A 23,932-nucleotide genomic window follows, 5' to 3' on the forward strand; every position below is an offset into this window, starting at 1 on the left:
GAGGCGCACAGGGCCAGGCCTGGGGAAGGACTCGGGCTCCCACCGCGAGTGTGCCGTTCACCCCGGATCTGCAGGGCTTCACCAGCCCAGAAGCTCTCCCCGTCCCCTTCCTTTTGTTTTTTCCTGGAGCCTTCCTGACACAGGTGAGATTGATTAAATCATTGGCCATCAGTGATTTGATTCAACCTCCAGCCCCTCTCCCCTCCCTGTCGGGGGTGGGAAACTGAAAGTTCAACTCTCCAGTCACAAGGTTGGGTCCCCGGGCAACCAGCCCCATCTCAGGGGAGGCCCCAAATTCGGAAACATAAATTCAGGTGTGGCAGAAAGGGGCTCTTTACGAATAGCAAAACACTTCCTCTCTCTTATCACTTAGGAAATTCCACGGGTTTTAGGAGCTCTGGGCCAGAAACGGGGCTGAAGACCAAACACATATTTCTTACTGTAAATCATCATACCACAGAGTTAAAGGAAACTTCTCCATCGAAGATCGCCGAGACGGTAAATTTTACATGTCGTGTGGATCGGGCCATTTTAAACCTTGCTCCTGGGCGTGTCTGTGAGGGTGTTTCCAGATGACATTAGGATTTGAATGGGTGGGCTCCCCAGAGAAAGTGATAGGCATCATGCAAGCAGTTGAGGCCCAAACAGAACAGAAGGTAGGAGGAGGAGGAGTTTGCCTTTTCCTGCCTCCCTCTTGTGCTGGGACCCCTCCTCTCATCACCTGCCCTTGGGCTGGGACTCACACCATTGGCGCCCCGGGCTCCCTGGCCCTGGTGCTGGGGCTGAACTGCGCCCCCCCGGCTTCCCTGGGCCTCCGGCTCACATGACATACACGGCATCTACCTCTATATATGGACATCTATCTATAGCACATATGGGTATATGTACGGGTATACCTCCTGCCGGTTCTCTAGAGAGCCCTAATACAGACACAGATTCAAATCCCAAAAGAGGCCATGCAGGTGACACAAACGTGGGAAACAGGCGGGGGTAAGAAATCAGCAGCTCCTGTCCAAGAATAAACAACAAACACACTTGGCCTCGCCACTGGAGGACAGCAGAGGCTGCAGGGCTGCGGTAACTTGGGTGAAACAAGCCCAGGCCCAAGGGGCCTCTGGCTAATTGCTGCCACAGCGGTGGCGAGCGCGTGGCGTCACCTCATCTCTTGACTTCTTTAAGTAACTCAAAATCTGGATTTTTTAAGTGAAATTTCCCAATTTCTAAAAATCGGTGACAATGTCAAAATATTTTTACAGAGGGCAGGCCAAATAGAACGCAACTGCAGGTCAAGTCCAGCGCCAGCCCCCAGGTAGGAGCCCCCTCTGGAAAGCCCAGGGCGAGAGAGCTGAGCCCTCCTGCACCGGCCTGCGCTGGCCGCTGGCCGGCAGGGAAAGCCTCTGTTCCCGGGCGGGTCCAGGTTCCCAGGGAGCAGAGGGGGCCCCGGGAGGGGTCTGGAGACTTTCACAAGACCCAGTTTCGAAGGCAGCCGAGCTCACACCCATCAGGGCCAACTGGTTTCTACCTTCAAAGTTCTGATGAAAACATTTCTGAGTGGACTACACATCTCTCCTCTCTTAAAGAAGGCTGGCAGAAGGTTGCTGCTGGTGGGAGGGAGCAAGTATCTAAGTTAATGGTTTTAATGCTTTTCTAAGTGTGGGAAGAGGTGAGAATCCAGGTTCATAAACAACTTCTCCAGAAAATACCTCTCTGAGGGCCTGTTCTGCCAGTTTTCCCAGAGCACAGAGAGTCTCACCCTGATCTTCGCCCTGAACTTTCCAGGTGTGCTGCAAGTCAGCAGCTGCAGTGGCTGGTGACTCGATCCCTGCAGAGCCGGGTGGCGAGTGACACTCTCTACTTGGCACCTCCATGGCTACCGAGGCTGCGGGCACTGCCCTGACTCCCCCTGGGCCGGTGGTGGCCCCACTCTGGGTGTCAGCTGTCCCTTCTCCCTGCTGGCAGCTGAGGCAGGGGAAGAGCCTGCTCACCGGCGGCCTCAGTAGGGCGCCTAGGGAGGGTCTGGAGCCCTCACACGTGGCCCGAAGCCTCCTGAGACCCTGCCCTGAGGCTGGCCGAGCCCTGGCTGTCCTGACTAGGCGAGGGCGCTGGATGCAAAAGGATGACGGGAGGGCCTGGTCTTCAAACTGGCCATGTCCTCTTTGTTTCTCCCTAGGAACAGGGAATGTTCACGCAGATACGTGCAGCAGGGTGCCCTCCGTGGAGACCTGTTGACGGCGATACGATCATTTGGACCCCGTGCTCGCCGTGTGGAAGAGAAGCCCTCCCAGGACGGCTTTAGCAGGTGAGGACCGAGGAGAAGGGGAGGCCATCCGGGCCTGGTATAGCAGCTCCCGGCACTGCCCAGGAGCCCAGGCAGCTCCGCCTTTCCACATGCCTGCAAGCGCCGCGGCGGTCCTCACGGTCACGTCACAGCAGGGGCTGCTGTGCTCCCGGGCACCACAACTGAGGTTCTGGCAGGAGGAAGGGGCAAAGGCAAAGAGCAAGGCAGCCGCACCTGTCCATTTTTATTACAGCTTTCCCGGAAGACCCACCCAGCTGACTTCCCCGTCGTCTCATGGGCCGGAAGCAGGCCAATGGTCACTCCTAATCACAGGGAAGGCTGGAAAATCGCTCCTTTTTACGTGCACATTGCTGCCCAGACAACAATGGGGTTTTGTTAGCTCAGGCAAAGGTGGAATGGCCCGTGGGGAGGACTCGGCACCCCCCCCCCCCCCGGCTAGATGTGGGGGGAGGGTGTCAAGTTTTCTGCGGCTCCTTGGAGACCGGCCCCAAATCTCTTTCTCCATTTGAGCCTGTCGAGGGAACCAAGGAGAATAAGGACATGGTCAAAGCTGGCCTCTCTGTGCAGCGAGGTCGCCGGCCCGGGCGAGGCCGTCTCTGCCTGGTCCCCTGGCGGCCCCACGCCAGTCGGTCGGTCGGGGAAAGGCGGGGCGGTGGGCGAGAGGCTGGCCCGAGGAGCCCTGCCCCTCGGCGGGAGGAGGGCCAGCAGGCGGCTCCAAGGACTGGTCGGCGCCCCGCTTGGCCAGTGTTCACGGCACCAGCCCCCGGAGCCCGCTCCGCGCCAGGCCTGAGCACCCAGCCCTGAAGAAGACCCCCACTGCCTTCCCGGTCCCCAGGGAGCCGCGTGGCGACAGCAAAGGTCCCCGCCCCTCTGGCCTCAGCTGGAAACTGGGGACGTAGCGACACTCCCTCCGGGTGGGGAGGCCCAAGAGGGCGCGCACACAGCTCCCGACCCAGGAGAGCCCGGGGCGGGGGCGGGGGGGGGGCAGCGGCGGGAGCCAGGTGGCTGTGCGGTGAGGGCGGGACCGAGGCGGTGAGGGGGGCGCACGGCTCCGGGTCCCGCTCACAGCCGCAGGGCCCGCTGGAGCACACGCTCGTCCGCTGCCTCATGGGGCAGAGTCACCACCAAGCCCCCGTCCTCCTGCATCGTCTGGCAGATGATCTCGTAGGCCTTCGGGTTCCCGGACCAGCAGCGGCGGGCCACCTGCCGGCGGGGCGGGGAGAGGGCGTGCGGCCGTTGGTGCCACGGCGGCGGCGGAACCCACGTCCGTGGGCTCCCACGAGGCGTTCCCGGCTCACACCTCCTCCTCCCTTGGCCAGAAAACTGATCCACCCGCCTGTGACGACGTGACACTGGCCATCCTTCTGCCCGGACTCCTCCCCCCACGGGCAGGGGCTCCAGGCCAGGCCCCCCGCGTCGTCCTCAGAGCGCACGGACCTCGGCTCTGCCTTCAGACCTCTCTCCCGCCCGCTCCCTTCCCTCCACCCGGCCCAGCGTCCTCAGGGCCCCCCGGACGGTGGCCTCGGCACTCCCCCCCCCCCACCCCGCCTCTTGCTGCCTTCCTGCCACTCCCCACCTCCCCCAGCCATTCCCTCACTGCCCCACTGCCTTCAGGACAAGGACCAGCCCCCTCTGCTGGGGCTCCACCCCTCCACCCTCCTGGGCCACCCAAGTCTAACCCTGTCGTCATCGGGCTCCCAAGCCCCTCCCCATTCCACTCACGTCTGCAAATACCCCCCATCACCCCCGACCTCGCATTTGTGCTGCTTCCCCCTTCAGGCCCGCCGTGGCCATCGAGAGGGATGCAGCCCCGCACCACACGCACACGAGCCAGCAGGCACGCAGGCGACACCGCCCGGGCCCCCTGCGGACACAGGCTGGGCTGGAAAGAGCCCGGCCGGCCGAGATGCAGCCGTCTGAAGGGGAGGGAAACCCTGGCGGTGGCTGGCGGGGAGACACAGGAGCAGCGGGGGCTCCGTACTGTTTTCTGGAAGGAGGGCAGGGCACTGATGGGGAGGGCCGGGCGGTCACTCACTCCATTGGACACGTCCCAGCTGAGCACCATCTTGGCCTTCTGCTCAGCCTCCTGGGTCCCGTCCAGCACAAGGCCGAATCCCCCGTTGATCACCTCGCCCCTGCGAGAGGCAAAAGGTTCCCAGGTCAGGCTGGGTGCGACCCTGCGAGGGGCAGGCCTGCTTCGGGGGCGCTGTCTGGGGAAACAGCCCTGCAGCCCGGAGCCTGCCTGTGCCGAACGGCCCGAGGGATGCAGGCTGCCCACTCGTGCCTCCGCGCTCCACCCACAGACCCCAGGCCCCCCTTCAGGGCCCCCACGTGTCGCCTCCGTGGGGGACGGGACCACCTCTTCCGTGGTTCCTGCCGTTCCACGTGGCTCTCTCTTCCTGCCGTCCTTCGCACTCTGCCTTCCTGTACTCGCATTTGGGGTCCTGATTACTTGATTTGAGGGCCGACTTCCTTGATGTCCAGCATCTCTTGGACCACCTCCTCTCCCAGGTTTGGTGTGTTCTGGGGTCACGCATGTCTTGAGAGCTGTCATGCGAATCTCATCATCCACGTGTGCCAGTGCCCGTCCTCTCCCGCTGTCTGCCCCGCAGTTTTTCCCCACCAGCCACGGAGACTGCGTCCTTCCTGAAGCCCCTGGATCCGTCCTCACCCTCCACGTCTTTCTCAAAGGCTCCTGCCCAGCTCACATCCCTGACCCTCCAGCCCCTTTCGGTTACACACACGAAAGATTCGGAAACGCCCTCAGTCTTGTCAGCTCCTGCCAGGTTTCACTGCCAGGCTCCTCCCCATGACCCCAAACCCTCAGGTCTCAGATCCTCTGGCCCCTCCGGCCTCACCCGCTTCTCTGCCCAGCTGGACCCTCCTGACAACCTCACCCGGTTCCCACCAAGAGGGTGAGGACCCTCTGCCCCATCCCACCCAGGGAGCGGAAGCGGAACTCCTGTGCCTGGGCCCGCGTCCCTGCAGCCGGCGGCCCTGTGCCCGCGAGCGGGCTCCCAGCACTTCCCGTGGCCCCTGTGGTGGAGGAGGCTCTGCACGGATTCAAGGTCATCACCACTCGCCTGTCAGAGGCTGGTGCCGGGGATCAGAGGACAAAGCAGGCGGCAGCCACAGTCCTCTGACCAAGAGAGGACTTTCGGAGATTAGAACGACATCTTTCGTTTTGGTAGCCCGAAGCCCAGACGGTCAGAGGGCAAAGGTGCTCAGCCCCAGGTGACCTCTGCAAACCCTGCCTGGAGCAGTCCTGGGCCCAGGAAGACAGCAAGAAAGGAGGACCTGTATCTCGGAGCAGTTGCTGGACAGAGAACGGTCCCGTGGAGAAGGACATAAAAGCAGAACCCTATGTCACATGTAACAAGAGTCAGTGCCAGATGTACTAAGGAAGGAAGTACTCAACGTTATAAGATGAACAAGAACACGCAACTCAGGAACAAGACCCTGGGAGAGAGCGACTCAAAGCAAAACAGCAGAGTCTGTAATTCTTGCCCACCAGCCCGGCGGCCCTGGGTTTCATGCAGTGATACCGGCCAGGGCTGAAGAGGTTATGCAAACAGGAATCTTCATGCCGGGAACTGTGGCACCCACAACGCACACACAAAGCGGTTCATGTTCACAGGAGGGGTGCCTCGGCGGGTCAGGGGGCGGGCCTGTCCTGGCTCCTTCACAGGTGACTGCGGGTGGGTTTGCTGGGAACCCCAGGCAGAGTCACACTCTGGGTGCAGCTGCCTCATAGGTGGGACCATCGAGATGATTCGACGAGTGTCTTTGGAGACACCCGTGCACAGGTCGCGCACCATAGGAGCCTTAGCTGCCGTGACTAATCTCCACCGCTAGCCCGCAAAGCATGCTGCTATCATGACCATTTGTCCAGGAGAAACAAGCTCCTTGGGGATCCCCATGCACAGCCGGGTTCGAGATATGCTCTAGTGAGGAAACAGTATCAGTATCCAGACAAAGACGGTGCATTTATTCCTCAAAGATGTGAGGCCCCGGGGCTGGACCGGGTGTGAGGACATAAGGCGGGGACACAGGGACTGAGGGGAAGGCTCAGCACTGACGGTGAGGCCCGGACCCTCCCGCGCGGCTCCGGAACTGGCCGCACCCTCCCTGGAGGGACGGAACCACACAGTCTCTACGCAGCCGTCCAACCCGCCGAGACCAGGGACTGACCGCCGACTCTCCCACTCTGCGCCCTGTCTAAAAGGAGCAGACAGCACGGACCGCGGGCCAGGCAGCACAGGACAGACCCCAGCACACAGTCAGAGCAGACTGGGCAGAGCAGGGACCGCAGAGCGACCCAGTGCGACACTGACCAGCTCAGAATCGGGGAGCCAACAGATAGTGGAAAAACTGAAAGCAAACTGAGAGGTATCAGCGTGGCTTATGACTTAGAAACTTGCTTTTCCACACAAGAAAGCAAAAACTATAGCTGGAGATGGAAGGAAGAACAGGGGTGGGACAGATTTTTCCCGCTGATTTTCGCGGGAAGGTTTGCAGCAGTATCTGGTGGATTAAACCATGCACGTGTGTGTCTGATGGATTCTAGGTGAATCTGAGGCACTTTCCACAGGAGCCTTCGAGGGCGGCCACGACCAAGGGCCTCGGTGCCAGTGTCTCGCCGGCCGCACCCTGTCAGAGCCTAGGGGGCAGCCTGGCGGTGAGGGGGGGCCCCGCTCTGGGAGCCCCGTGCAGGGTCAGCGGCGAGCAGTGTCCCGAGGCCTCGTGTCCTGCACACTTTCTCGGAGGCTCCGTCCTGCCTTCTGCGGTCCTGTCACCAATGTCGTGAATCCAGGGACAACAGATCTGGGTCCAGATCCGGCTCCACCACCACCTCTGGCCCCCTTCAGAGCTGCTTTTGCACCTGCAGCATGACTCAGCAAATCCAGTGCCAAAACGCCAGGCGCTCTCTCCCGTCCTGGTTTTCCCCAGCCTGTGTCTCTGAAAGGACACGCGATCCGATCACATTTTCCATTCATGGGAGCCACCTGACCGGGCTGCAGCTTGGAATTCCGGCCTCGAAGGGCCCAAGGCCAAGCCAGCCCCCGCGGACGCTCTGGAAGCTGCAGCGTGAAGGACTTGGCTCTGGAGGGCAAGTCCAGGCTTGATCCGGCCAAACCGGGCTCAGAGGTCGGCTCAGAGGTGGCCGGGCCTGGGCAGCCCTCCTCCTCTGCGGGGCCACGGCGCCCCCTGCTGCTCTGAGCCGGGAATCCCGCGCAACCAGAGCTCCCCAGGCGACCCCCCGCCCAGAGGCCACGCACACAGGTGTAGCCCCAGCTGCCTGCTGCCTCAGTTTCCGCATCTGTAGGTGCATTTCTCTTCCAAGAGTAGGTGAGAGAGGGGATTCAAATGCTTGCCATGCGGTCCACTTGCAGTAAACATTAGTTATTCATCGTTCTTAGCAGCAAATGTGACATCATGGTTTATAACAAGAAAGACGTATTTGGTCTTTGTCCACTGCTCCTGGCACAGAGCTCCTAAAACCCTTGGAATCTCCTGTGCTGAGAGGGATGAAGGTGTCTTTCCTTATGTCGATGAGGTGACTCTGGGAAACCACCCAAGGATGGGGCTGGATGCCAGCGGAGCCACCGTGTGATCAGGGGCCTGGAACGTGGGTCCCAGCCCCTGACCTTCCGGGACGGGAGCGGGGCTGGAGGTGGAATCAGTCACCAGGGGCCCGTGATGTAGCCAATCACGCCCGCGTAAGGAATCCTCCATAGAAACCCCGAAGGAGCGGGTTCAGAGAGCGTCCAGGCTGGGGAGCCAGAACGCTTCCACGTGCTGCCGTGCCCGGCCCCGGCCCCACAGGGTCCCTTTGGGTCCTCAACACGTGTATCTCCTCATCCGGCTACGGATTCACATCCTCTGATATCTTTTGTAATAAATCAGAAATCCAGTGAATAAATGGGTTCCCTGCATTCTGTGAGCTGCTCTGGCAAACCAGTGGAACCCGAGGAAGTGGCTGCAGGGAGGGGTAATGCTGTGGACATGTGACTGGAGTCGGCGGGGGGGACGACGGCCCGGTGGGACCGAGCCCTCAGCCGTGGGATCTGACGTTATCTCTGTGCTGACAGTTGGAATTGAGTGGAACTGCAGGACACCCAGCCGGTGTCAGAAAACCCCCTCGTGTAGGAGCCGGGTGCAGAATTATAGGGACGTCCCCACGAGGGAACTGCATCTGTCGCCCAGAAGGGAGCCTCCCAGAAGCCCTAGCTCCCTCGCGGCGTGGGCGGGAAACAGGCCTGGCTGGGCAGAGCGGGGCCAGGACCCAGGGAGCCCAGAACCCAGGTCCCCGCCTCCCAGCCCAGCCCCTGGCGGAGTGAAAGGACGGGGCCAGGACAGTGCTGAGAATTCCCTGGAAAACATCTGTGAAAGCAGCATGAAAACGACAGGAAAGGATGGTTTACGGCGTCCACAGCAGGCCTTGGTGTCCCGCAGGACAGGTGAGACCCCAAAGGTGGGGTGTTGGGCAAGGCCCCCCATTTCCAGCTCACACGAGGAGCCCTCAGTAGCGGGAGCTCCGGGAAGCAGGCCCAGGACCCTGGAGGAGACCCCTGAGACTTCCACAGGAGCCCCAGCTGCACCACCGGCCCTCGGAAACCTCCTTACCAGCCGACACCCCCGCCGTTGTGCAGGGCAACCCAGGTGGCTCCCCGGAATGCACCTCCCACGAAGTTCTGCACGGCCATGTCTGCGGAAACAGAGCCCCGTTAGCCCCCGAGCAAGGCGGCCAGGCCGGGCCAGGGTCTGAGGGACGGATGGGAACGAGGCAGGGCAACTGCAGGAACAGCAGAAACTTGTATTTTCAGAGCCAAGCAAAGCAGGATAATGAACAAGTGCCCGACGAGCACTGTCGCCCCCTGCTGTCTTCTCTCCGGCACCAAGTGCCAGGTACAGCGCCCCAGAAGCACGAAGGACAAAGGAATTCAAAGGGATGTGCTGGCGGTTTTAGCTCAGACGACACAGAGCGTCAGTCCCACCCTTAGAGCAAACACGCTAAAGTCTGGGGGGCAAGCTGCAAATTACCGACTGTCCTTGGCCCATCAGAGGCCTGAGGTCCCAGGGCGGCCAACTAACCAGAACTCTGTGGGGAGGCAGGCACCTGCACAGAAAATGGAACCCGTGCCTCACTCGTGTCTAAGGACTTGCTGAATGACAAGCCTGAGCTTGCCTGAGACTGAGGCCCCTGGGGACACGGACAGAACGGGTCGGCACCTTCTGGCGGGCTCTTCCTCCAAACCCCCACTTGTGCCCACAGAGAAGAGGAGGGGGTCCTGGGAATACTTTCCTCCTAGTGCAGGGCTATGAGATGCAAGAAAAGCAGCTCTAGGACCTGGAAAAGGCCAGGGAGCAGATTCTCCCCTGCAGCCTCCTGAGACGTCACAGCCCTGCCCGCACCTCGACTTAAGCCCCGAGAAACTGACTTCAGACTTTAGACCTTCAGAACTGTGAGGGAACACATTTGTGCTGTTTCCAGCCTCTAAGTTTGTGGTATGTTGTTACCGTGGCCAAAGGATACGAATGTAAACCACATTAATATCAGAGAACTTCAGAGCCAGCAGTATTATCGGGGATAAAGAGGGACATCACACGATGACAAAGAGGTCAATTCTCCAAGAAGAGACAATAAACCTAAACAAGGGCACACCTAACAACACAGCTTTAAAACACACATGGCAAAGTGGATGAGAACTGAAAAGAGAACAGACAAATCCACACACACAGTTGGGAACTTCATCACCCGTCTGTCAGTAAGTTATGGAACAAGTCAGCAAAAGGTTAGTAAGGATCTAGACAACACGAACAGCACCACCAAGTGACTTGACCTAACTGACGTTTAAAGAACAAGCCCCCGAGTAACCGCAGAATACACCTTCTTCCCAAGTGCACCAAGATCGACCACGTTCGGGGCCACAATACAACCCTTAGCAAATTTAAAAGAACAGAATGAATACAGAGTAAGCTCTCAGACTATAATGGAACTAAATCAAACGTCAGTAACAGAAAGATATCGGAAAAATCTCCCCAAACTTGAAAATTTAAAAAGATACTTCTCAATAACTCATGGGTCCAAGAGAATGTCTCAAAGGAAATTTAAAATATTTTGAAGTGAATGAAAATAGAAATATATTATGTAAAAATCTGTGGGGTGCAGCTAAAGCAGTGTTTAGAGGGAAGTTCATAGCATTAAAATACTTTCATTAGAAAAGAAAAAAGGTTTAAAATCAGTAACCTCAGCTTCCACATCATGAAACCAGAGAAAGAAGACCAAATTAAACCCAAAGTAAACAGGAAAAAGGTCATACTAAAGATTAGAGTAGAAATCAATGAATTTGGAAGCAGAAAAGCAATTTTTAAAAATCATTTAAACTAAAAGCTTCTTGCGAATATCAATAAAAATGATAAACTTCTAGCCAGACTGATAAAGGAAAAAGAAAGAAGACACAGGGACTTCCCCGGCGGTCCAGTGGTTGGGACTCCGTGCATCCACTGCAGGGGGCATGGGTTCAATCCCTGGTCGGGGAACTAAGATCCCTCAAGCCCCACAGCAGCCAAAGAAAAAAAAGAAAGAAAGAAAGAAGCCACAAAAGACCAACATCAGGAATGACAGAGTGGACCCCACAGACATTAAAAAGATAATGAAGGAATATGATTCTATACTCATAAATTCCATAACTTAGATGAAATGGACCAATCCCTCAAAACAAAGTGATGTGGATGGTGTTCCTGAGTGTCTACCTCCTTCCCTTGGGATCCCGTCCACAAAGGGAGGAGCTGCAGGTGCTGGGAACCAGAAAGCCCTCCAGGACCGGAACGCAGAAGCCCTGGGGTGACAGTAACAAGCACGGTGGCTGCAGCAGCAGCTGTCCCTCCCTGAACGCGGGCTGCGGGAGGTGACCACCTTCTGAAAATCACCAGCAAGAGACGGGGCCGGGTGCACCCAGGTCTCGGGCATCCACTTAGCTGGTCCACCTGGTACCCGCCCTGGTTTACAACTGAGCCTGCGTCCCAGGACCCCTCCGTCCTGGGCTGGTCACCCCGTGCCATGCCTCTCAGATGCCAGCACCTTTTTTGCAACGCCACAACCGACTGAATGAATCACTTGATTGTTAAATAAAATCCAACAGAAAAAAGTTTAAGTTTGTTGTGTTCCTCACCTGCACAGAAGGCAGAGCCGTCACAAATGTTGGAGGTCTCCCTAAACGGGCTGTCTGTGCCGCTTACGTCATGGTGGTCTCGGCTCAGGACCACCGGTGCCTGCAGTGTGGGAGGACACAAGAGGTCAGCTACCAGTGTCCACTGCCCAGCGCAGGGCAGAGATCAAGGGACAGGGCACGCCCGACGCCCTTCGGATTCCCCTGAAAAGCAGACCTTTGGCGGGAGGAAGCACAGGGTTTCCGATGCCCCCGTGGCTGCTCAGAGACACACTTTCCGGCCGCCCGGAGCCCCGTGTGCTCCCCAGGTGCTGGGTCCGAGTCTCCTCAACCCCACCCACGCTGTCACCACACCCACTTTATAGAGAGGAAAACTGAGGCCCGGAGAGGACAGGACACCTCCCCGATGTCACAGGGCTGTAAGGGACAGCCTGGCGTTTCGACCGCAGTAGAGGTCTCGGGATTTCATGGCTTCAGTGTCCGAGGAGCTGTCCTGCCCTTGAACAGGCCAAGTATGCTCCCCCTCTTCACCGTTGCCCTGAACCACCTGTGCAGTATTCCAGCACCTTCTGGATACTCAGGCCTCCACTCTGCGTCTGCAAGGCAGAAGGGCATCCTGACCCCTGTCACCCCACGTGTCACCTCATTCACTTCGTTCACAGAGCTGAGAGCCCCTGAATTGATACCTTTGCCTGCATGTCCAAGTGTCCCTCCACCACCACCAGGCAGGACCCTGTCTACCTTGTCCTCTGCACAGCAGTGCTGCAGCAAGGCTGGCACCAGGGGGCGCTTAGGAAGGAGTGGGGGGGAGGGAAGGAGGGAGGGGGGAGGAGGGAGGGAAGATGGGAGGAGGGAGGGAAGGGGGAGGGAACGGGGAGGAGGGAGGGAAGGGGGAGGGAAGGGGAGGGGGAGGGAGGGAAGGAGGGAGGGGGAGGGAAGGGGGAGGGGGGAGGGAAGAAGGGAGGGGGGGAAAGAGGGAGGGGGGAAGGAAGGAAGGAGGCAGGGAAGAGGGGAGGAGGGAGGGAAGAGGGAAGGAGGGAGGGAAGGAGGAAGGGAAGGAAGGACTAAGACGCTGTCTCTGCCTTGCCAGCACTGTAGCACCATAGCAGGAAGTGTGCATGCACCGAGCGAGGTGGGCAGGGCTGACCAGGAGGGAAATGGGGAAAAGCAGGGAAGGTTGTCATGGTTTGAAAGGGACAATTTAACAAAGTCACATGAAACACTCGTGGGAAAGCCACGTTTTGAGGTTACGGGAGCCTCTTTTCTGATAAGAGGCTCAGAGAGGGCCTCTGACTGCCCAAAGTCACACAGCAGGGACCGAGTCATCAGAGCCTGGGTTTGAGGACGGGCCTCCTCCCTCCCGGGCCTAGGCTGGCCTGGTGGGGAGGCTGGGTAGCCCCATCTAAGCACAGGACAGCCCACCTTGATCTTCCCACGGGCGATGGCTTGGTTGAAGGCCATGGCGAGGGCCACACGGCCTTTCTGGTCCGAGTACAGGATCCTGGCCTGGGAGCCCACCACCTGCGGAGAGAAGGGTGAGAGCTGACTGACGCGGGGGATGTTCGGGAGACACGTCCACCAGCAGTCAGACGGCCGCCTCCAGGGAGGCAAGAGGCAGCTCTAGAGTCCAGCACGTGCGGTCTGGGCCCCCAGACGTCCCTCCTGACCCATCCCCGCAGGGTTAACCCCCAGGGGCCTCCGGGACCCTGACTCGCCCGTCTCCGGGGATGTCACCTCTCGTGGGCGTCACCCCGCTCGACCCTCCCAACCAGAGTAACCTCAGCACCCCCCAAGGCGGCGTTGATGTGTCTGCCTTGCTCCAGCTTGGCACCCAGGACCTCCTTAGTGAGTCTGTGAGGAAGACACTACTGTCCTCATCACAGGCCCCGTTTTACAGGTGAGGAAACGGGCCGGGGAGGCTGAGCCCCTGCGCACCGCCACCAGGACGCAGCCCCCTGGGAGCTGGGGGGCAGTCACTGGGGAAACAAAGGCTCCCGAAAATGCACCACTGTTCACGTTAGCGCGGTTGCTGCTAGCACAGCAGCCATTGTCAGCACGCTGGCTCTCAGCCGGGCGACATCTGGGGATGACAGTGGACATTTTGGGTGCTGCTGGCATGGGTAGGGCCACTGCTAGACTATGGTCCCCGTGACAAAGGATATCCAGCCCCCCGGCGCTCGAAGAGGTATTAGCGCCCATGTTCACAGCAGCGTCATTCGCAGTAGCCAAGAGGGGGAAGCAACCCAGTGTCCATGGCCGGCGATGGACAGACAAGGTGTGGTCCGTACACCCAGGGAACATGATTCAGCTTAAAGAGGAAGGAAATCCTGACATGTGACAACATGGATGAACCTTGAGGACATCGTGCTCTCTGAAATAAGCCAGACGCAAAAGGACAGGGGAGGGGAGAGGGGGATAGTGTCTGACGGGGGCAGAGTTTCAGCTGGGGAAGATGAGAAAGTTCTGGAGATGACGGTGGTGATGGTTGTACAACAGTGTGTACGTGCTTAATGCCACTGAGTTGTACCTTAAAAATGGTTCAAATGGTAAATTTTATGTTATGTATATTTACCACAATCAAAAAAAATTCATCTGGCCCCAAATGTCAGCAGTGCCGAGACTGAGAAACCCTGGACTCTCCAAAGGGGGTGCAGGTGTTTCGCTCCGCCGCCCAGGGATGGGGCGAAGCACGGCGGCGGGGGGGCGCGGGGCTCCACAGGAGGCCCGCGCATGCCAGCCTCTCGGTCAGCCTGTGGCTTCCTCGGCCTCCCGCTTTCCACCCAGAGGCCTTACTTTACTTGCGCCAGCTGCCTCAAATCCTTTTTGGAAAAACTGTACCATAAACCAGCATGGCAGCCTTTCAGATTTCCTGGATCCAGAAACAGAAAATGGGAGGAACTGACACAGGATTGCCAGCTTTGTCAAGAGTGCACATTAACAGAAACAGTTAAAATGTTAAAAGGACAACCTTCTGTGATCACCAGCTTTCATGAGACGGAGGGAGGGAGGGTCGGAGGGAGTTGGGGGGAGGGATGGAGGGGGGGGGGGGCGCAACTTGAAACAAAGGGGAAAGACGCAATGTCCAAGTAACTTTAACTCAAACACAAAGAGAGGGTCCCGCTCGCAGGCTTAGGGCGGCGTCCAGCTGGCCGCCCACGTGCCCTCAGCCCCGCAACCCTGCCGGCCCCTTCTCGGTGGTCGTGCCCCTCCTCTCCGGGCCTCCCTGGACTGGCCCCCCATCTCCACCTCTTGCCCCACCCTCCCAGGCCCAGGCCCTCAAGTCCAACAGCAACGGCCGTGGGCATCTCAGGCTCCAGGAGGTTGGCATGAAGGGTTTTGTGGAGAAATGCATTTGTGACCACTGGGCCAGGAGGCGGCGGCAGCCTGGGTGGACAAGCCCGGACCAGGAAGCCCAGGAGAGGGGGCTCAGAGCTTGGGGCAGGCCTGGCTGAAGCCCAGGCCAAGGACCCACTGGTCCAGACGTGGTGGCGGCATCCGGCCACCAGGGTCTGTGGCCAAAGGCCTGTGACCCGCACGCCCATTTCGCACTTTGCCCTGGTGCATCCGGTTGGCTGTCTCCTCAGGCCTGTGCACTGGCTGAGCCCTCTGCTTCCTCCACTGTCACTCCCCCCACCCAGCCCCCAGCCCCGCTTAGACCCGAATCCACAACTCAGCTCCTCGTCCGTGTAAACCAGTCCCCACCCCGAGTCATCCGACTGGTGGTCACGCTCACAGTCACAGAAACGCCCGTCCCCCTAGCCCTGGCCCCGCAGAGCGTCAGAGGGCCTGCTCCGAGCCCCACACCACAGCCAGGGGGCACGCGCCACCTCCAGCATCTCCACCGTGCAGATGGGGCGGGAGGCTCAGAGCGGCCAAGCCACTCACCCCAGGTCACACAGCAGAGAAGCCGGGAGACCTGGCTCCAGGGCCCTGCAGGGGAGTGAGGGGAGGAAAGACCTGCCTGACCCCGGTTGCTGCCCCGGAGCCCAGGCCCCCTTCTGAAAGGTCCCGGGCTTCTCTGTCCAGTGGCCGCTGGGTGAGGTGGCCAGTGGGGACATCGCCTAAGTGGCCCAGGTGGCGAGCAGCCCCTCACCTCGGGCAGGGTCCATCTGCCCACCCTGCCCCCGCCAGGCCGAGCCCTCACCAGCCGGTGCCGGGAGGCCTCCCGGATCCAGCGGATGTTGTCTACGTACTGCTGTTCCACAGCCGGATTCACTGCGGGGAGAGGGGAAAGGGCGTCACAGGCAGCGGGAGCCCCTGCCCCACGGGGGGGGGCACAGACCCTCCCTCGCGAAGGCTGCGGGGCAGAGGCACCTGTCTGTGTCCACAGACGGCCTGGAGCCGCTGTGACACGGAGACGCAGAGGGGCCTGGACACGAGGGGACGGGGCACACGGACACAGGGGCAGCTACAGGGAGCCAGAGTACCATCACCAGGCACCGCCCAAGGATGTGCCCTGTCCCCACGGGGCCAGGCAGGGGACCACGCGCCCAGGCTGCCCAGCACCGCCAGGCAGGTGTCTATCGGAGCCTCTGGGGGTCACCCGTGCGCCAGCATCTCCAACCAACAGCCTCACCTCCGCCAGCAATGGCCTCCTCCAGCACTGACGTGGCCAGCTCATCCGTGACCACCAGGTCCTGCGGGTCCCCGGATGTGCACACCCAGCGGAAGGGCCCAAATCCCTGGGAGAAGATGTCCCTGCAAGGGCAAAAGGCTCGTCACCTGGGGGCTTCCCAGGCTGGCTGCACCCCCTGGCTGGGGTCACCACGGTCCACGGTCGGCGAGGCCGCAGATGCTCCGGACTGAGGAGGTGAGGGCCGTGCGCCAGGCGGGTGGTTCGTGGGGGCCTGTGTAGTGAGCGGGCGTCGGTGTCCACGATTGCTGCCGGAAGCCCCTAAGCCACGAACTGGACGGTAACTTCCCCCACCCCCTCTGTCCCCTCGGTGTCCTCTCCCCCAGCTCCCGGTACCCCTCTCAGAGCTGTACCATCTCAGGCTGCAGAAGCAGGGAGCTGGGACACAGACGAGCAGAAATTCCTTAAACTGCTGTCAGAGACAACCTGAAAACCAGGCAACTGAAACTAAATATTGGGACAAACGGTAAACTTAAAGCCAAATCTGCTTTAAGCGGGCTGACCTTGCGAGGGGACTCCAGGCAGAGGAATGCAGGGGCCTCCCTGGGCTCGCGTGCCCACCCAGCCCCTGTTGGGCTCCCTTCCCACTGCCCCCTGGGGACACCGCAGGGGCCCTGGCCCAACTCCGGCCGCTCTCCTCCCACAATGAACCTCAGAAGGACGCGGGCTTCTCTCGCCCCCCTGGGGTCCCCTCTGGAGCAGAGTCGGGGCTGCTCCCCACCCTACCCAACCCCAGCGGCTCAGGCCCTAACTCCACCCTGCCCTCTCCCTCCGGCCGCTCCCTGGTCCCCGCTTGTTCCGGCCCACATGGCCAGGAAAGCACACGGCTGCAGGGATCAGGCCCTCGGCCGCCCACTCGGGGCTCGGGCGTGGCCGATCCTGTTCTCTCCCTGAGGCCCTGCACAGGGTCTCTCGTTTTCAGCTCCTTTCCCCCTGCATTTTGGGGTGGAAAGCCCGTGACCCGGTGCCGTGACCACTTGGGGCCGAATGTAGGTCTCAGCACGTGGCCGGAGCAGCGGGGAGAGGAGGAGATCTTCAGACCTGCATGTCTAGGACAGACACTGGAAGGGCCCATCACTCACCCCATGATGTGCTGGACGTACGAGGGGTAGCGGAACTCCATCCTGTTGGCGCCCGTCTTCCCCACGTCGGCCCCTGTGCGCAGAGACCCAGCATCACCTGGAGAAACCGAGGCCCAGCGAGACCAAGGCCCTGGCAGGGCCAGCTTCCCGAAGGGACACGTGGAGCCACCCCGCGGGCCACACTGCCCCACCCGCGAGGCTTGCAGAGAGGGGACCCCCCCTCCCTTCTCTCTCACCTGCTCTCTGGGCCTCCAGGAGGAAGGCGTTGCCATAGTCCCAAAAGAAGAAGTTCTCCTGGGCCAGCCTGTTGATGGCCGAGACCTGCCTCCTCAGGCTGTGAGAGGTGCGGTCAGTGGTCAGCTCAGCACTGCCCGCCAGGGCTGTAACGGCAGCCCAGCCCCATGAGCCCCACCTCCCTGCTGACTCTTCCCCGGGCTGGCTTCCCACCCCTCCTGGCTCCACCCCAGCTGACCCCACCCCTCCTGGCTCCACCCCTGCGGACCCCACCCCTCCTGGCTCCACCCCCTGCTGACCCCACCCCCAGCACCTCCTGCCTGGAAGCCCCCCTATCTCCCGGCTCCTCAGGTCCCCCTACCCTTCAGGACCCTGCAGGCAGCCCCTAGACTAGCGCCTATGGGTCGGGTCGGGTCCTCAGCCGGCCAGCCCGGCGCCAGGACCAGACTCAGTGCTGAACAAGCAACGGCCTCTTGCAGAAGCACCTCAGGCTCCCCTCCACCAGCACCTGCTCAGCACTCACACGTGCCGGAAGCTGCCCCCAGTGTTTTGCAAACGTCACCCCAGTCTGTCCCCAACATACCCATGGGCCAGGTAGCCCATGACCCTGTGTGACAGAGGAGGAGACAGAGGCCCAGAGAGGTTAAGGGTCTTGCCCGAGGCCACACAGCTGCCCCAGGAGAAGTGGGCAGAGGCCAGAGCCTCCCAGTCCAAAGTTCCTGCAGGCCATGTGTGCCCCACCCCTCCCCCGAGCAGCCCTGGGGCCTGCACCACCTTTCCTGGACCAGGGCTTTGAAGGCAGCAGGGTCGGAGGCCATGAGGCTCTGGGCCTCTGCGAAGCCCAGCTGCACGGGGTAGTAGCCACCGTTGAACGGGTTGTGGCAGGACGTCTGGTCTGACCCCAGGTCCACCAAGAGCTCCCCCGTCGTGTCCAGTTCACGGACCAGGCGCTCCCTGGGGAGACTCAGATGGTCAGGGCAGGGCAGGCAGTGCCGGGGCCCGAGCTCAGGGTCCCGCCAGGGGGGCACGCAGCGTTTCCCAGCCACACGCCCAGCAGTCAGCCATGCAGGCTCATCCTGCTCTCCCTCTGGAAGGATCCCTGGCGGGAGGGCTGCCTGGCTGGGCAAAGGATCCGGGCCATGAAGGTTGGGAGCAGAGCCTCAAGCTGACACTGGCAGCCTTGTGTCCCGGGAGCACCTGGCCCGGGACCTTGGCTGGGGGGGCTCACCTGGCGTCCCCAAGGCTGCCAACTCCCCCCACTTACCAAAGAGCCACCACGTTGCCATGGTAACCAAGGCTGAGGGCCTCCTTCCTCTTCCTCGCTTCCCTGGAAGGGGCAAGGGCAGGACAGATGGCCCCATCGCACCTGCCCACGGCTACCCACCCCCAACACACAGGCCCCAAGCTGGTGGGGATGCAGAAGGCCCAGGAGGCACCCAAAGCACCACGTGTGCACGTAGGCCTGAGATGCAGGGACCCATGAGGTGTGTCTTTTGAGGACCCAGGCCTGAGGGGAACAGCAGACTGAATGCCCTCGGCGGGGGCTGGCTGGCAAAGGTGACAATCCTTCCCCGCCCCAAGATGTAGAATTCAATTAGTAGAATTAGGGCTGTTGCTGCGAGGACTCAACAGGGATCTTCGTAGAACTCACTCAACGTGATCCTTAAGTTGCAGATGTCACTAAAGATGACTCTAAACATTATTTGGGGGACTTCCCTGGTGGCGCAGTGGTTAAGAATCCGCCTGCCAATGCGGGTGACAGGGGTTCGATCCCTGGCCGGGAAGATCCCACATGCCACGGAGCAGCTAAGTCCGTGCACCACAACTACTGAGCTTGCGCTCTAGAGCCCGCGAGCCACAACTACTGAGCCCGCGAGCCACAATTACTGAAGCCCGCGCGCCTAGAGCCTATGCTTGGCAACAAAGAGAAGCCACCGTACTGAGAAGCCCGCGCACCGCAATGAACAGTAGCCCCTGCTCGCCGCAACTAGAGAAAGCCCGCACACAGCAACAAAGACCTGATGCAGCCAAAAATAATAATAATAAATAAATAAATAAATAAATAAATAAACAAACATTATTTGGAAAAATAAAAGGACAAAAAATGAAAGCGTATTTGGGGGAAACGGAAGATCTGAATACATGAAAGCCCCACAGACACGGGAGGGTCGCCATTCCCACCTGCATCTCCGCAGCTCAGGGAGCAGAAATGTGCCCAGACAGCTGCTTAAGGCACTTGTTACACTGATTTGGACGCTGTGTGTGTCCATGTGTGTGACCGTGGAATTAAGCACCCAAACTCTGTGTGAGTGACGAGAGGGAGCAGGCAGCTGGAGGAGGGGTATTTAGAGATGACAGAGATGTCACAGCGGTTGAAAGTGTGTGTGAGCATGCGAGTGTGTACGTGCGGGTGTGTGTGTGTGCGAGTGGGCACGTGTGCTCCAGAGGCACCCACAGGATCGGAGCCAGATCAGGCGAGACCCTTCATGCCACACTAGGAGGCTGGAACTTCTCCTGTGATTAATGGAGAGTTTTCTGCCAGTTTTCAAAGATCTATGTCCAAAAAGTATCCAGTCTTGGTAATGGGAATATTTCTCACACTCTGTGTCTTTGAACATTTTCACATAAGCCCCCTGGAGACCCTGGGCGAGTCTAATTGCAGCAGGTGGAGCCCCCTGTGCAGAGGCGAACCCCCCACACGGGGCTCAGTTCTGCGGAGCAAATTCGTTGAGAGGATGCTTCAAAAACGGCACCTGACCAGCGGCCTCCAGGGCAGCCCCGCCCCGTCCCCACGGAGACAGCTGAGGAGACAGCACGCAGCGGGGAGGGGCCCGGCGCCACAGGACCAGCCGTGGCCCCCTTGGGGAGGAGGACGGGCCTCGCAGAACCTGAGGAGAAGCTCCACCTCCCAGGGGTCGAGCAGATCCGAGCCGCACCTACTGCGTGCCAGGCCCTGGGCTGGGCGCTGAGGCACCACGGGGAGAGATGCAAGACACGCTCTTTGCAAAACTGTGGCCGAGCGTCGGGGTCACCGAGAAAACTACTGAAGTCTGTTAGACCACGTGTATGGGCACCACGGATGCACACGGGCTTCCCCCACGCTCGCGGAAGGGACCAGCGAGAAGCAGAAATTTAGAAGGTCCCAGCCCGGTCTCCCCCCCGAGCCATACACTGTACCTGAGTCTTTCAATGCAGCGGTCCAAGCTGTCGGTCACTTCCATCAGCCAGCCTTGCTTTTGGCGTTTCGTGAGGGCCGCTCCATCCACCTGGGACCACGAGGCACGGGTGTAGATCACCCCCTTTCCCAACAGGGCCAGGCAGACCCTACGAGCTGCTGTCAGAACTTACTCCCCCTCCTGCCTTGCATCAGCAAACCTGGATTTCGCTCAGGGTGACGCTGTGCTCGGCCCCAGGGGATGAATCACATCCTACGTAATCACAACTGCCCTCCCACCGCTTCCAGCCTCCCCTGTGGATAAGAGTGTCCGTTTGATCCCATACTGACTGATGAAGTAAAAGAAGGAGCTTCTAAGGCATTATTTTCCTGCTAAAATAGAGTCAGCCATAGCTGGCACTTCTCCTTTTCCCTGCCTTGAATGTAGATGGGATGGCTGGGGCTGGGGCTGCCACTTGTGTGTGCACTAGGGAAGCCCAAGAGAATCTAGAGATGTTGACCCTGACATTGAGCTGCTGAGCCAATGCCAGCCCTGCTGGTTACCTGAAAAAAATAAAACCCTCTTTGTGTAACCTGCTCTCGTTGGGTTTTCTGTCACCTGCAGCCAAGTGGGCTCCTAACAGGTACATCTGTGCATGTCACAGGCTTACTACCAGCCAAGTGCAGATCCCATGGGTGCGTGCCCCCATGCTTTCCTCACAGCCGCCCCTCCTCTTCCGCTCCCTTCCTCTCTTCCTGCCGGAGGAACTGAGAGCCAGAGGGAAGGCGCCTGTGCTCTCCCCGGCTCTCCCCCAACCGACCGCTCTGTCCGTTATGGGGGAGCCTGGCTCACTTATTCACAGGCTGTAGTCCAGGCCCCCAGGGCAAGGGAAGCCAGGCCACAGGCTGGCGGTTTCACGGCAGAGTGTCGGCAGGCACTGGCCCTGGCAGGTGATGGGCTGGGGGTGGAAGGCAGGGGCGTTCGCTGCCCTTCGGACCCAGGCTGGGAGGCTTCGGTGGGGGGTGAGGGCGAGAGAAGAGGGGGCAGGCAGGGGTGGGGGGCTCTGGAGGAGGGCGGGGAGGCGCTCCCGCCAGCTCACCTCTGCAATCACGCCGACGCACCCCACGATGACGGCGGCTTTGGCCTGAGCCCCACTCATCCCGCCGAGCCCGGAGGTGACGAAGACCTTCCCGGCCAGGTCCTGGACGCCCAGGTACCGCCGCCCGGCGTTCAGTACGGTGAGCTGCGGGGCAAGGACTCGGGTTCATGATCCACACCAGCTCGTTCACCCCCGGCCCGTGGGCAGGCGCGGCCCGTCTCTCACCACCGTGCCGTGGACGATGCCTTGGGGACCAATGTAGCAGTAACTGCCCGCCGTCATCTGGCCGTACCTGCCCACAGAGGGGGAAGCGGGGTGAGCCGGTGCCTGGGGCCCCACTTCCCATGGCCTAAAACGCACTGTCATCACCCCAAGTGCAGCACTACCTTCTCCTTCAGAAACAAAGGAAAGCTATAGAAGAGGCCACAGTCCCCATTTCTGGTCCCCCTCAGACCTTTCACAGACAGGTTTCATTCTCTTACAAACTGTAATAAAATCGGTGAAATCACCGGGGACATTTAGCCACACGGACAAGAGCTGACATAAATGGCCTTGTTCTGTAGGCACTGTTTCTGGAGCCGTGTTTCCCCCAGACACAAGGCCTGTAGGGGCCTTTCCATGTCAGCACCCACAGACCTTTCGTGGCTCCACAGTCAACCCCATCAGAGGTCACAGGATGTCCCCTCTCCCTGTCGGTCAGCCGGGTGGCTCAGCTGGGCCACAGGACGAGGCTGCAGTAAGCGACCTCCCTGGCCCTGCCGTGCCCTCCAGGGTAGAATCCAGGCAGGCGGTGCCAGGGCATCAGTGCAAACATTTACAACACTAATAGCCAGCATCACATTCCGGAGTGACCGCCACCAGCAGGGCATAAGCACTCCTGCTGGCATCACGTGATAATTACCCAACATTTATGCGTTTCTGGCAGTGTGATGGGAGATTGTGCTGTTGCCTTAGTTTTACTCTTCCCTGAGGACCACTGAGGTCAGGAGACCCTCGAGGCTGCTTTCTGGACCTTCTCTCCTCTGGATCAGGGTGGATCCTGATTCTCGCAGATCTGAATGCCAAGCCTGTCCCATAACTGGGACAAAGCACTGGACCATTTAGAACCTCTGCTTCCTCTTCCAAAATATGGGGAGTCACGACCTTTGCCTTGCAAGTTTGTGTGACTATGACAGGACGTAAGAGAATCAGGCTGATATGATAAACATCTACCAGGGAGGCGGGTGAAAGCATCAGACCCCGATGCAGGGCGTGCTCCCTGGTGGCCGCCACCCACGTCGCCTTTACAGATAGGATCTGAGTTCCAAGGTCGCACAGGGACATGCGGCAGGGCCGGGAACCGATTTTAAGTCCTTCTGACTCCATCCTTTGTCTCACCTGACCCACTGCAGCTGCTCCTGAGATCACTCTTGGGGGTAAAATCATGGGGTCAGAGTTATCTCCATTTGGGACTTTGACTGCAGTCACTGGATGTGGCCCTCCCGTGCCCCCGGCCGGCCGTGCTGTATAGACCTTGACACCCCAGCCTGTGGCTGCCTGTTCCCCCACGTACCCCCCACCACGGAGGGGACCAGTTCCATTTTTGTCAGCCTGATGGTGAAAAGGCTTTGCCCTGGTCACCTGGTCCTTACACAGGTAACCCCTTCCCACCTCTACGGTGATTTGCATCTTCTCTTTGGTCAACTGCTCCCAGCGCCTGGGGTCAGCCCTCAGGGGCAGCCAGACCAGGTCTGACTCTGCAGCTCCGCCCCTGTAAGCTTCTGTCCTGAGCCTGCGGGACAGGAGCACAGGGGCTGGTCCACGGCCACACTCAGGCCACCGACCAGACACCGACTACCCCTCTGCTCCCACTGGTACAGAAGAGGTCGCCAGGCCTCATAATAAGTAATAGTAACAGTAACTTATTATCTAATAACAGTAACTACTTATGACGAAGGAAAAAGGTAATTGGGTTTCTGAGCCTCAGTTTCTTCCTCCACAAAATGGGTTAATAAGGACCCCTAGCTCAGAGGCTTCTGTAAATCCTAGAACAAGTGGCGGCGACCATGATTACAATCATTCACAGGCTATCGGCCTGAGGCCCGGCGGGTTGGCCCCCAGCACGGCAGACTCGCTCACACTTTACGTGGTTACGATGCCAGCGCACCGCTCCCGGAGACCCACAAACACGTGCAGATCAGGGGTGTCCTGTCGCATTCTTTACATCCCCAGAGAACTGGGAACAACCCAAACCAGGTGGCAAGTGAGCTAAATAAAT

General features: G+C 59.8%; 1 protein-coding gene across 3 annotated transcripts in view; it reads right to left on the minus strand.

Annotated features, from left to right (window-relative positions):
* Positions 1 to 2,511: 2,511 nt before the first annotated feature.
* The window catches only part of UROC1 (urocanate hydratase 1), a 31,010-nt gene continuing 9,589 nt past the window's right edge, over positions 2,512 to 23,932 (minus strand). For 2 of the 3 annotated variants that reach the window (XM_068557245.1, XM_068557247.1), the window contains exons 7-20: positions 21,901 to 21,967; positions 21,676 to 21,819; positions 20,599 to 20,687; positions 18,686 to 18,748; positions 18,196 to 18,375; positions 17,424 to 17,521; positions 17,188 to 17,260; positions 16,049 to 16,170; positions 15,617 to 15,687; positions 12,895 to 12,993; positions 11,476 to 11,575; positions 8,927 to 9,008; positions 4,335 to 4,434; positions 2,512 to 3,502 (exon numbers count right to left, since the gene is read on the minus strand). In XM_068557245.1, the coding sequence (XP_068413346.1) occupies positions 3,362 to 3,502; positions 4,335 to 4,434; positions 8,927 to 9,008; positions 11,476 to 11,575; positions 12,895 to 12,993; positions 15,617 to 15,687; positions 16,049 to 16,170; positions 17,188 to 17,260; positions 17,424 to 17,521; positions 18,196 to 18,375; positions 18,686 to 18,748; positions 20,599 to 20,687; positions 21,676 to 21,819; positions 21,901 to 21,967 (1,429 nt within the window). In that variant the 3' untranslated portion in view covers positions 2,512 to 3,361. The remainder of the gene's footprint in view (positions 3,503 to 4,334; positions 4,435 to 8,926; positions 9,009 to 11,475; positions 11,576 to 12,894; positions 12,994 to 15,616; positions 15,688 to 16,048; positions 16,171 to 17,187; positions 17,261 to 17,423; positions 17,522 to 18,195; positions 18,376 to 18,685; positions 18,749 to 20,598; positions 20,688 to 21,675; positions 21,820 to 21,900; positions 21,968 to 23,932) is intronic. The other variant, XM_068557246.1, reaches the window with a different exon arrangement.

This window comes from Eschrichtius robustus, chromosome 12, assembly GCF_028021215.1.
Source record: "Eschrichtius robustus isolate mEscRob2 chromosome 12, mEscRob2.pri, whole genome shotgun sequence".
Classification (NCBI taxonomy): domain Eukaryota; kingdom Metazoa; phylum Chordata; class Mammalia; order Artiodactyla; family Eschrichtiidae; genus Eschrichtius; species Eschrichtius robustus.